Source organism: Papilio machaon, chromosome 12 (assembly GCF_912999745.1).
Source record: "Papilio machaon chromosome 12, ilPapMach1.1, whole genome shotgun sequence".
Lineage (NCBI taxonomy): Eukaryota > Metazoa > Arthropoda > Insecta > Lepidoptera > Papilionidae > Papilio > Papilio machaon.
Genome location: NC_059997.1, coordinates 7,688,610 through 7,702,112, shown reverse-complemented (window position 1 = coordinate 7,702,112; position 13,503 = coordinate 7,688,610). Strand labels below are relative to the sequence as shown.

At 30.5% G+C, this 13,503-nt stretch overlaps 1 protein-coding gene across 1 annotated transcript; it reads right to left on the bottom strand.

The window, feature by feature from the left end:
- Window positions 1-3,386: 3,386 nt before the first annotated feature.
- LOC106716107 lies at window positions 3,387-7,420 on the bottom strand. The gene is made up of 7 exons (XM_045680259.1): window positions 7,231-7,420; window positions 6,364-7,158; window positions 5,271-5,388; window positions 4,686-4,851; window positions 4,332-4,391; window positions 3,763-3,869; window positions 3,387-3,454 (listed from the first exon to the last, which is right to left on the bottom strand). The coding sequence occupies exons 1-7, from the start codon at window positions 7,409-7,411 to the stop codon at window positions 3,394-3,396; spliced, it is 1,488 nt and encodes a 495-aa protein (XP_045536215.1). The 5' UTR covers window positions 7,412-7,420; the 3' UTR covers window positions 3,387-3,393.
- Window positions 7,421-13,503: the final 6,083 nt, after the last annotated feature.

The following is a 13,503-nucleotide window of genomic DNA, read 5'->3' as shown; positions in this document are numbered from 1 at the left end:
ATCTACCACAAACAGATTGTGGGCAACATTTAGGGTAGTTTTTTTTTTAATAAATTGTGACTAATTTGTAAAAAATAACTTCCCTAAATTGAGTGTCATTACCATTGTTACCATTTATACCATGTTTTAAAAAACGAGGTTGAATCGTAATAAAATATGGGTAAGCAAAAAGTGTTATAAATCTTACTAATATTATAAATACGAATGTATGGATGTATGTTTGAATGTATCTTCGGATGGGATCAACGGATCTTGATGATATTTGGCACAGATGTAGAACATAGTCTGGAATAACACATAGACAACTTATTACGTTTTTTTTTTCAAATCAGCGTGAATGGAGTCGCAGGCGACAGCTAGTTATATATTGAAGTTAATATTTTAAATAATGGAAAGAACCATTTCTTTATTTGTATATTTAATTAGTTTATATTTTGATCTGAATTAGGTAAATTCCTAAATTATTATAATTATTAATTAATTAAATTGTTGTTTTATTTGAAATATTTTATTTTACAATTTAATTCCTTCCAAAAAGACTTTTTATACGAAACCAAGTTAAAAAATTGTCGTCGAAAAAAAATGCGGAAAAAAATAATATATTGAAGTGGAATAAAACAAAAATACATACGAGATTTATTTTTACGTATATTTAAATATTTATACACTACAAATACATCTTATTTTGACAATAACTAAATAATATACAATCAAATTTTTTCACTTTGGACACCATTTTACTATCCGTCACTTTTTTACAGATTAAAAAGATTTTTTTTTTCAATATATGAAAAATAGACAAAAAAATATTTCGCAAAGAAACATTTGCAAAGTAATAATTTTATTTTTTTTCCCAAAAAAAATTAATTTAAAACAGGTATTAAAAATATAATTTAAAATTAATTTTTTGACGCCTTTTTTTTCTTATTACATTTTTATCTTAAAATAATACACTGAACTAAAAAGAAAAAAAAAAACAATTTGAATAATTTAATTAATAATAATTTAATTCTAATCAACGGTTTACAACCACATGTGACGTCATCAGACGGTGGTCTCATGTTATTGTGAACGCAAAATATCGATGTATCCTATATATAAGGGCCAAAGCAACAAATTGATGGTTTTTACTTTTTTTTACGTTAAAAGCTACTCTTAGTTTAATTAATAACATGCATTAAACACAAAATACACATTAACATGTGTAAATGTGTATTTTTTGCTAAAATAAAAGGACCTATGTGGTCTATTTTCCTATATGGTTGAAACTTTAAGTCAATCTGTACAATGGTCTTTATTTATAGGAGCCATCGATATAAAAAAAAAACTTACATTATTATTGGTACGTGTTATAAATAATTATATTATACAAAAGCACACAGAAATTGATATTGAAAGCAACAAACACCAATTTTTCCTTAAAAAATAACTTTTAAAACGATTTTTTTTTACATTTCATTTCAGGAAAAAAAATCACAATTTCGGTTTGCGCAAACAAAAATAACGAATTTATGTTTATATAATAAATTAAAAAAACTTTGTGAATATATATTTTTTTTTTCATAAAAAATCTTAGTCAACTTTTTTACATTACCAAAAACTATTTCAAACCTATATAATGTAATTTATTCAAAGATTGAAGAAAATAATTTGTTAAATATTTTTAGGCAATGAAATACCACTGTTATATTAATATACACGCAAAAAAAAAAATACTTTATACTTGATAAAAACGCGTTCGCACCAAACTATATATTTTCATGTAAAATTTTTTTTTCACATAACTAATACAGATCTTTATTGTATTGTATTTAAACAACATGAGAACGTATTTATAATTAAATTGATCTGCAAAAATTCACTTCTTTAAGATTCTTAATAATTTAAGATTGTACCTAAAACAGAAATATACTAGAAACCAAAAAAAAAAAGGCGTAGATTTTAATAATTATAGTTTAATTAAAACAGTCTTATTTGTTTGAAGATACACTTAAAGTGTAAGAACATGAGAAAATTTGTACTCGAAAAAAAAAAAGAAAAACTCGGTAGAAAAAAAATATTTTGCTATCTCGTAACATTTTTGAGAATACAAAACTGCGAAAAGTAACTATTCCTTTAATTTATATACATTTTATAATGTACATAAAAAATAACACTCGGAAAACTAAAAAAAAAAAAACGAAAAATAAGATTTTTTTTTAAAATCACCAAAAGACATCTAGCCGTGCTAAAAAACTACAGAAACAAATATATTCACGGCAGTAAAAAATATTCACATTTATCCAAAAATTACTTAAAGCAGTTTTTTTTTTGCAGACCTGTCGTTATAATAAACTTTGCTCTGACAAAATTGTAATAAACCAAATCAGCACCACATTTAAAACAAACACCAAGTTTTACATTCAAATTACAAAATGAACAAAAAAAGAATTAAAAAAAAGTCACATAATAATTTTTAATACATTGTAATAAATAACTTGTGATGACAACAAAATTTTATAAAGAATTGCAGGAACTCTTAAGTTATAATAAACGTAATTCCGCTAACTTAAGTTATTAAATAATTATCATACATCGACATACTCAAGCATATTAAAATGTAATTTACAAAAAAAAAACTGCAATATTTTACAATATTACAGTTTTTCAGGTTAGTTTTGACAGCCCTGAAATATTCCTTAAAAAGCTATATTTTTTTAAAGTCTTCTGATATTTGTGTAAATAAAAAAATACTCACAATTTTGGCTTTATAATTTCTATACAAGGTGGTATAAGTCATGGCTTGAATAAAATAAAAAAATATTATAAATACATTGCCCAGATTAAGAAAAAAAGATTTCCAAGACTAAAACACAATATGTTATTAGCCGAATTCAAAAAGAGGTTATCAATTCGACTGTATTTTTTTTTTGTGTTTTATCTACAATAGCTTAGTACATTCCTTTTTTTTATTCGTTCAGAAACACATTTGCTGCTTTGGATTATACGTTTTATTCCAACATTCAATAAAAAAAAATCGATTAAATAATAATTGAACAATCGATAACGATTTTTGTAGAAGGGAGAAATAATTTCCCTTGAGTGTGAAAGGGTAAAGCCATTATTGACAAACGTTATTTTTTTTTAAATATACACTAACAAAGTCAAACACAAAGCCATAATGAAACGGAACGTAAACTCACCAAATGGAATGTTCCAGAGCTGTCAACTGTCACCGCGCTGTCACTTTGACAGCAAACGTCAGACGAGGCTAAGAGAAAACGTCACTTTGACAGCAAACGTCATCTGAGGCGGGAAATGGCGTACGTTTGCGGGGTGCGGTGTTATGTGTGATATAGTTCGGGGAGAAGTCGATTGTTTGGGGATTATTTATCGCTGTCTCTTTGTATCCCATCATGTTGGGTCCAGCCGCGAGCTCAGCGTGTTCAGCTGCTCCAGACCCGCCAGCAGCTCTCTGCATACATACACAATACATACATACAATTTAAATGGATTTAAATATTTCTAAATTTTATTATATCTTACTAATATTATAAATGCAAATGTTTAAGAGATGGATGGATGTTTGTTTGAAGGTATCTCCGGAATGGTTCAACGGATCTTGATGAAATTTGGTACAGATGTAGAACATAGTCTGGAAGAACACATAGGGTTAAGTTTTTTTTATTTAGACACCTAGTCTATCAATAAATCTGATTTTTAACCGCATATTATTTTAGTATGACTATTTTGAATTAACTTATTTAGTAAAAGCATGTGTACCTGAGAGATGTCTCAGCGAGCCTGGAGGCGCGGCGCAGGTCTGCGGCGGCTCCCGCCTGCGCCCCGCGGAGCACCCTCACCTCCTCCTGCGACACCCGCAGCTGCTCCTGACACACAAACACTAATGTCAATATTTTGTTCTTACACAAGATTTCATCATCATCATCAGCTCACTATAAAACCCCATTTTGGAGCTCGGAGCCTACCCTAAGTTAGGGGTGACTTTGTCATAGTCAACCACAGCCGAGTGTGGGTTGACTTCACACATATCATTGAATTTCTTCTCAGATATGTGCAACATCACAATGTTTTCCTTCACCGTAAGGACGTCGGATAAATGTACATATGTAAATCGAAAAACACATTGGTACATGTCGGGATTCAAACCCAGGACCTGCAGATTACAAGTCAAGTACTTAACCTCTGAACCACCGACAAAAGATTTACCTGTGCATTTGCACAATTTTAGCATAAAATCTTCAAAATAAGTATTTGCAGATTCACTTAAACCTATAGCTTTAGGCTCTTCTATACGATTTTAATGGATATATTAATCCTGAAATACTTACTTTTAATTTTTTTATTTCATTTTTCAATTTTGACACAACTTCGGGATCTGCATTTCTAACCTGAAATTAAAACACATACGTATTGTATTTCATAAAACAACATGTAAAGATATTATTGAATAAAATTAAATTTAAATATCTGCCAACAATTCCTAATCTTGCTAATATAAATGCGAATGTTTAGATGGATGTTTGTTTGAACGTATCTCCGGAACGGCTCAACAGATCTTGATGAAATTTGGCACAGATGTAGAACATAATCTGAAAGAATACATAGGCTACTTATTATCTTTTCTTAATTCAGCGAGGACAGAGTCGTGGGTCACAGCAACAACCTCATAGTATACTACTGACCTCAGTGGGAGGCTCCGGGGCTGGACTAGTTTCAGTCGGTGGGGTAACAACAGGCCTGCACACATGTTCGCGAAATGCGCGCTCACGTTCGTTCAAACGGTAGCGTACGTTCGCCATCTCCTGCTCAGCACGACATCGCCGGCTGCGCTCCGTGAATAACTCCGACCTAAATGTATACTTAGTTGATGTTTTGTTGGTGCTTGGTTTTGTTCAACCTCAACACTAGCACATTTCCCCAATAGTCGTTAGAATCACTAAAGTCAGACCTTGACCTTCAACACGCCACACTAATATCAACTTCTTAAACACTCAAACAATCTCTTCCTACTCTCATAGTCTCTTAAGATATGAGACTATAATAAAACCAAACAGACAAAAGAAACAAACATAATATGCAATGATCCCTATGTAAATAATCTTAACCCACAGTTTCAACATTTTCGCAATATTTATATTAACTTGATGAATATTATTAGCTGTTTCAATTTGGAAGTGAAATTAAAAAATAATAATTTTATATGTCATATTGCTTTTGAATGTGGCATTAAAGTTACATGTCTAATAGGAATATGTTTAAGACAATACCTGGTTCTCTCCAGCTCGCTCATGATCTGCTGCAGCTGCTCGTCCTGGTGCTCCGGTTCTGGGGAGGTTCTGCCAGGGTGTACAGGCAGGAAATCCGGCAGACGTTTAGATTCAGCACCTATGACATGACCATAATTTTTATACTAGCTGTTATCTGCATCTAGTCTGTGTAGAAATAAAAAAAAACTGAATTAAAGCCTATGTGTCAATTCCAGACCATAATCTACCTCTGTTCCAAACTTGATTAGATATGAATCAGCTGTTTTCAGCTTACTGGTAAAATACATCCATCCAAAATTTTTCATTTAATATTTTCCATATAATTATAATTAAAATAAATATCTGTATCTATCTTATATATATAAAAGAAAGTTTTGTTAGTTACACTATTTATAACTCAAGAACGGCTGAATCGATTTGACTGAAAATTGGTGGGCAGGTAGCTTAGAACCAGAAAACGGACATAGGATAATTTTCACCCCATTTTCTATTTTTCATTCCGCGCGGACGGAGTCGCGGGTAAAAGCTAGTTTAATATAAAAAATGATTTGATAAATTTTTAACAGAGTATTTCAGCAATAAAAAAACCAACAATAATACAAAGGAAACATGAAAAGACAACATCAAGATAAGTTAGTATTTGTATACAACTTAATATTATATGCTATGAATTATTCTCAGACTTTAAAAGATATAAAAAGTAATTGGTTTTTAAGATATGTTAAATGTCAATTATATATTTCCAGTATGTGATACTGCACTTATAGTAAGTTGTTAGGATATCTATCTACAATTAGGCTGAATCTATTCTATGAGGAAATCAAAACTTCACATCTATTGTATGATAATTTATAGTAACAATAATCAATGAAGATTATGGCCGTTGAATGTGCTTCTAATACTTAATAAAATACTAGCTGTCGTCCGTGAATCTGTCCATGCAGATTAAAAAAAAAACATTGTAAGTAGCCTATGGGTTCCCAGATTATGTTACACATCTGAGTCAAATTCAATCACTCCGGAGATACCTTTAAACAAACATCCATCTAAATATCCACATTTATAATATTAGTAAGATAAAATAATTGTTTACCTGCATTTGGAGGCAGGTCTAATGGAAATTGGTTTCTAGGTGACATATTCCTTCTATCTGAAGGATTTACAGATTCAGTGAGATCTAGACTGAGATGCATGGGGTGGTCGAGTGGGACAGGGCCGGCCGCTTCGGCCCCTGCCGGCAGGTCCAGTGGGATATTCCTGTTTGATGGTCCTGAATCAGACGATGTTGATGCACCCATGTATGGGTCATAATCATAGCCTCTATTACCAACATAATTGTTGTCATTTCTCCTTCCCAAGGATGAAGATGAACCAGCATTAAAGTTAGTATTAAAAGTAAAATCTGGTAGATTGTCCAAGTCCAATGACATCGGTCCGTTTGAATGTAAGTAAGCTTGTTCCACTAAAATATGGTCTTGCACAAAATCAGGTAGGGATGGCATCCCCATAGGCTCAGATGCTAAATTTGGTTTGCGATAAAATGATACATCAGCATTTTCCGAATAAAAGTTATCCTCACAATTCAAGCTCTCTACTACCCTAAACGGTACGTCCATAGAACTAGTCGAAGGTACATTATCATTGATGCGATGGCTTGCACCCTCGCTTGCTTTATCTTTGGTTTGATTATCATGCTGACGATTTTTCTCACGTCTAGATTCTGTGTGAATATCTACTTTAGTAGGCGAGTGTTGCACTGTGCTCGAGTAAGCCTTAGGCCTGGCACCAGTGTTCTCATAAGTCGAGTTGCCCGGCAACGAAAGATCTCTCTTGAGGAAGTGCCGAAACGAAAAGGGATTCTCTTCCTTACGCACAGCTCCGGTAGACTCTAAAAGAATAACATATATTTAAATATGTCATACATTTGGCGAAGCAAAAAACAAATCTCTATAGTACTTACTAGTTGAGGAACTTTTGGGCTTTGTGGGCGACGCGTGGCCATTTTCTTGACTATTATACTTTGCTTCTTCAATTCCTAAGTCTGGTTTTACAGCATTTTGTTCGTTTTCCTGATTAGAGTCTGCATCGTTTGAATTTTGTGGTGAATTTTTATTTGAAACACCGTCTTCGTCCTCCGCCATGATAATGAGAATGACAGTTGATACTAAAGTAAGTTCGGAAATAACTACTAAGCTTTACTAAAAATATTTAGTAAAGTAAAAGTAAAATAAAAAATAGTGTTGTGATATATTTTTATGCTTATTATTAAGTCGCTAAATTATTTTATTACTTTAGATTAAAAAAATTCAAGAACTATATTGGTGACGAAAACCAAAATCAAAATAAAATAGAATTCATTCGTTTTCTTAGATTGTTGCTAATTTACTTTTCTCTTAAATTAACTAACTTAAAGTTGTTTTGTTCTCCTTTTTAAGATATAATAACAGGGTGTAGTTAAGGATTGAGGTCTACGGTATCTCATCTAAGCTAACAAAAGTAATAATTTAGACCCTGAGCCATGAGATTAATGGATATGACAATAAAACGCGACTTCGTCTTAACTTTTGGTTTGTTTCAGAGTAACTGTTCGATAAATCTCTTCGTAACACTATTATTAATGCCAGGCAGGCTAGAATTGTATACGAGTCTGGCTAACTTGAAGTCGTGCAGACTTGAAGAGGGATCGACTTGGTAGATCACCTACTAATTGTAATATTTTTTAATAAATTGGTGGCTCAATTCATGAAATGGCATCAACTGTAAGCAATTATTTCAATCAGTCAAATTTAGATGATCGCTCAACAATGAGAAAAGCTTTGCACTTTATTCTATTAATAAAAGAAAGCTGGTAAAATAAAAGATAACAATTTTTTTTAAATATATTTTACTGTATTATACATAGTACATATCTTTTGAATAATAACTGTCCAATACAGTAATAATAGAGGATTTTTTTTAATAAGTAACACAAAATAAATTCGTTAACAATAAATGCATTATTTTAATTTAATCTAGTTAAGGATTTATACAAAAATAGTATTATACGCATAAGAGCACTAAGCGTCACACAATTTGTTTTAAAATGGAAAAAAAAAATCAATCACTTAAATTACATTATTGAGTTTTATCTTTTGAGTAATATGTGAATTAAATTAATAGAATGCAAAACTTTACATTTAGATGATTAAATATTGAATGTTATTAATAAAGTCTATATTAAAATTAAAATAAGATTATGTTAAAAAAACATAAATTCTGTAAGAGTGATACAGAGCAACACTGTTTTAACTATTTTAGATGTGATGTGTATATTTTAGATTTTGCAACATTAATCATCCAATTTCTATTTCTGTGGTTATAGTTAATTTTCAGAATAGTACCAAAATTCGATGCACCGTATTTTTTTTTAATTTGGCACTGATTTAAGGTTGTAATTTATAAAAAAATACAGTTACATTTAAAATCATTGCAGATTTTATTTTTTTTTTGTCTTTATAGCTTATTGTTTTAACAAAAAGGGTAAACTGTACATGTTGAAGTTTTCGTAAAATTAACCCGGATTTTATTTTGGATATCATAGAAAAAAAAATGATTTTTTTCAAAACAAAACAGATAATAAATATCAACGAATATGGCACAGATCGTTGTTTCAATAATGACAGCTATCAATCAAAAAATATTTTTTTATTATATCTACATACAAGTTTTGCTATAAATAAATTGAGCTATATCCAATGAATTACTAATATAATATTATACAGTAGAATTCCACGGCCGTTGTATACAATACATACCGTCATATCTTTAATACTCTTTGACAATTCAAAGACAATAAGTACAGTCGTACTTGGATAAGCGAGTCATTGTTCGGTCCTGACGAGAAACGTCAGAAATCGAGGAAAATATCGCAATCCCTTGGACTCTAGTTTATCCAGGTTCGACTAATTACAAATGTCACTGCAATGGAATTCTATGGTTACATTAAGCGGTACACAGAGTCAAAACGATTAATAATTATTATTAAATCTAAGAGGGGACCAATTTACAATATGCATCCGAAAATATTTAAATATAGTAAGAGATAGCTACGATTTCATTTAGAATATATAGGTAAAGGTCTACTTTACAAATTTATATTTGGGCCATTTTTTTTTGAGTAATCACAAAATAAAGATTAAAAATTATAAATTTGACAGATGAAAAAAAAATTAAAATAATAGAAAATCAGTCTTTGGATGTTAAAGGAAGAACAAGGCAGACAAAATAATTACAAGATGAAATAGAATTTTTATGGACTAGGATTACTTTTTATAATAATTTTGAAAACCATAACCTACCATTAGCAATAATTATAATTTTTGACAACAATAGACAGTAAAGTTATCAAATTAACTCATTCATACATCTTACTTTCTAATACATGTAATCCTAATATAAATTTGTTAAATTATTGCACCAAAAATACAAAAAGAAAATTACAAATTAATAATAGTCAATTATAGAGCCACTGCATATGTATAATAATAAAAACCATAAATATCTGCTAAAACACTTCAAAAACATATTTTTATCTTTATTTAATTCAAAGAGAAATAGGGGACAACAATAGATTTTTTTATATCTTAAGGTGGCAAACAATCAACCGACCTAATTCGCTGAAATAGCCAAGCGACCGTTACCCATAGACATCCGCAATTACAGATACGTTAACCTACCTTTAATTGACGGAGGACAAGACGAACAGAACTAGAATATTTCCCCTTACTTTGCGAACCCTTCTCCAACAAATCCCCATCCAACTCCCATCCTTTCCCTTATAAGAAAAGGGTGGGAAGGGGAAGAGGACTAAAATTAGACCTTCGGCATCACACTCATATTTCACCAAGCTTCTATACATATTTTTTGCTTATTGCCACCCCTTTTATACTCTTTGACAAAACAGAGACAACAATATGTATACATTAGTAATGTCAAGACAGGCTAAAGGACACCGATCCAATGCCTTAATGAATTTAAAAAAAAAACAATATGTATGTATATGTCATTACAGTCAAAATCTATGATTGTGACAGATTATAAAAACATAGATAAAGAACATACAAGAATTAATACGTCATAAACTCAGCGATAAGCGCCGAAATAGTCGACCTTGATTTCGTTATCACTTAATGAAAAAACGCGCCAGAAATAATCTAAACTGACTTGTCATTTTTTATCCAAAAATGCAAATTTAAAATTTTATTGATTTTATTTCAATTGAAACGAAGTAACAATTTAATGTGAGTGAAAAATAAAATGTATAATATACATATAAATAAAATAAAATTTTTAATTAACTAAATTCCTGAGAGATATTTTTTCCGCAAAACTTTGTCTATGTTTTTATAACAAGACAGAATTTACTTTTCTCTTATTATTGACAATGTCAATCAATTTGACCTTTTAATAATCATTAAAATCACCAAACAAGATTTAAAATTAACTATGCCAAATGAAAAAAAAAACATTTTCATTACGATTAAGTTAATAATTACGCATAAATAAAATACAACATCGCAACAGTAATTTAGTCTCCACGTCATATGATGAAATGCCAATTTCTTTTTTTTTAATACTAAGTACTACACAAAATATTGACATTAAACAAAGCATATTGACAAAAGAGAATTATACGAAAAACTTTTTCCTTCTTTTTTTTATTCAAATTCCAAATAATAAACCAAATAGGAACATTTACAAATCGATTATAGCGTACACGTGACACATCAAAAAATAAAATAAATCGCGCCATTTTATCTATGACCATAGATTATAAAACATTATTAAATCTTATATCTGAAAATTACAATATCTGGTCTGTTGAAAGATTAATATAATTATCCTTTGGCTAAATTAAATACTATTATATATTTATAATACATACCACCGTAAGATCTTAATATATATAACATAAATATTAACAGGTAAAGATGAGTACAAGCTTAATGTATCGCAGTACAGATTATCTAGCAATTTACCTTCTATAGGCCGATAACACAATAACAGCCGAATTGGTATCAAAACGTTTTTCATATAAAAAGCTTATCAACGATCCATCTCTATTTAGATTGTGTGTCACCGCAAAAATTGTATGTCGCCAGTTTCTAATTTATCCCGGAAGCTAACATTAGCTTAACTAACATTATAAAGATGTCTTTTCATTAGATGTAATTTTACGGGTAATCGAAAATACATTGTATGAGATTACAATTACCAATGTAATCTCAACTTTAAAAATATCATAACACTTTGAATGAATTCGTTCATGTTACGATTCTGCTAGACAAATCACAAACGGGCGTTGTACACAATTTATCGGTGACATGGACGCTAACGCAATTGAATTGTTAAGTAGAAAATTGTCGTGTTTATATCGCGTGGGTAATTTTACTGTTGCAAAAGAATTTGTTATACGAAGTTTATTATTCTACCTATATGTGGGCATAAATCTTATATATAAAATTCTCGTGTCACGGGGTTCGAACTTGAACTCCTCCGAAACGGCTTGACCGATTCTCATGAAATTTTGTGAACATATTCAGTAGGTCTGAGAATCGGCCAACATCTATTTTTCATAACCCCCCCCCCCCAATTAAGTTTTCTTTTTTTTAACTGCGCGCGGACGGATTCGAGGGCGACAGCTATTCAATGTATAAAACAAACGAAATTGAATATTTAAAATTATTGGTGATTAAAGGATGAAGAACTTATCAAGTCGATCATCATCATCATCACCTTGTCAGTTCGAATTTATAGATTTTTAGAAATTAAGACCTTTTTTTAGAGAAGCAATTTCTTTATTATCTGTGCAGAATTTCTGACATCACATGACATTTTTGTCTTTAATATTAAAAACAAATTGAAGTTATAAATTTAAATCGCAAACTATTTTACTTGAATTTATATTTAAATGTTTACAATTTGTAATTGTAAACATTGGATCAACAAAATTCCTTTGGCAACAAGCGTGTCGGATATTCGTCACATTTATTCCCGGGCCGAATATTTTTTTTTCCTGTGTGTTTTGATTTCAAATTCTCTTTGGATAGTGTCCAAGGTATTTCGCGTACGGCTCATAAAATGTTTTTACATATTTCGGGATAAACATCGAAGCGTCAACATCGACGTTGTTTATTTTCGTTACAGGCACGATAGCTCACTGATTAAATATATATCAAAGTCCCGAGTTTGAATAACAAACATGTTTTATTTTATATCATAAATTGGCAAATGGGTAAGCGGAATTCGTCACAATAATCAAGCGACCGCACCTACCTACAGACCGTTGCCTACATTTAATCGACGGAGGAGGGGACGCACAGAAAGGGGATTTTTTCCCCTACCTAAAATGTATATTCACGTTGCAATGTAACTATCAATATCTAAGTTATCTGTGGATTACTCTATACTAGTTGTCGCCTAAAAAAAAACGTAATAAGTAGCCTATGTGTTCTTCAAGACTATTTTCTACACATATGTTAAATATCTTCAAGATCTGTTGAGCCGTTTCGGAGATACCTTCAAACAAACATTCATCCATCCATCCATCTAAACATTCGCATTTATAATATTAGTAAGAACTAAGATTACCTTAGCATTTTATGAAATACCTAGAAAATGAAAACAGAATTTTTTTATTTCACTGTGTACTCGTGTAAAATATAATGACACCTTCATGTGAAAGTTATGTCAAATACCAAACTTTGATATTGTAAAGTCGACTGTTATATAGTGTTATCGGCGAAAATGAACTCAAGAATAATGTCAGAAAATGTCACCGGTTCTATGAAAAAAATACTTTTTTATTAAATTAACAAAATAATAATCAAATTACGAGTACAAAAGACATATATATGTTAGTACGATAGCGTAGGATAAATCCCGCTTGGCAGTGGTACAGATCTGAAACTAGGTCACGGTTTTCGAATTATTAGTACGCAATTTTATGCTGTAAACAAAATATACTCCGTACTAAATAAATCTTTATAAACATAGTGCAAAAAAATCATATCAAACAAAGTTTGCAAATTTGAAAAATTTCCGGCAATCAAATTCTTCTAGAATTATCGATGTTATCTCATTGACTTTTATTTATAATGGAAAAATGTATATAAACAAAATACATAAACATACGTTTATGAAAGTAAAAGACACTTCGATTATATAAATGACTTACGACAATTCCGTGTGGATT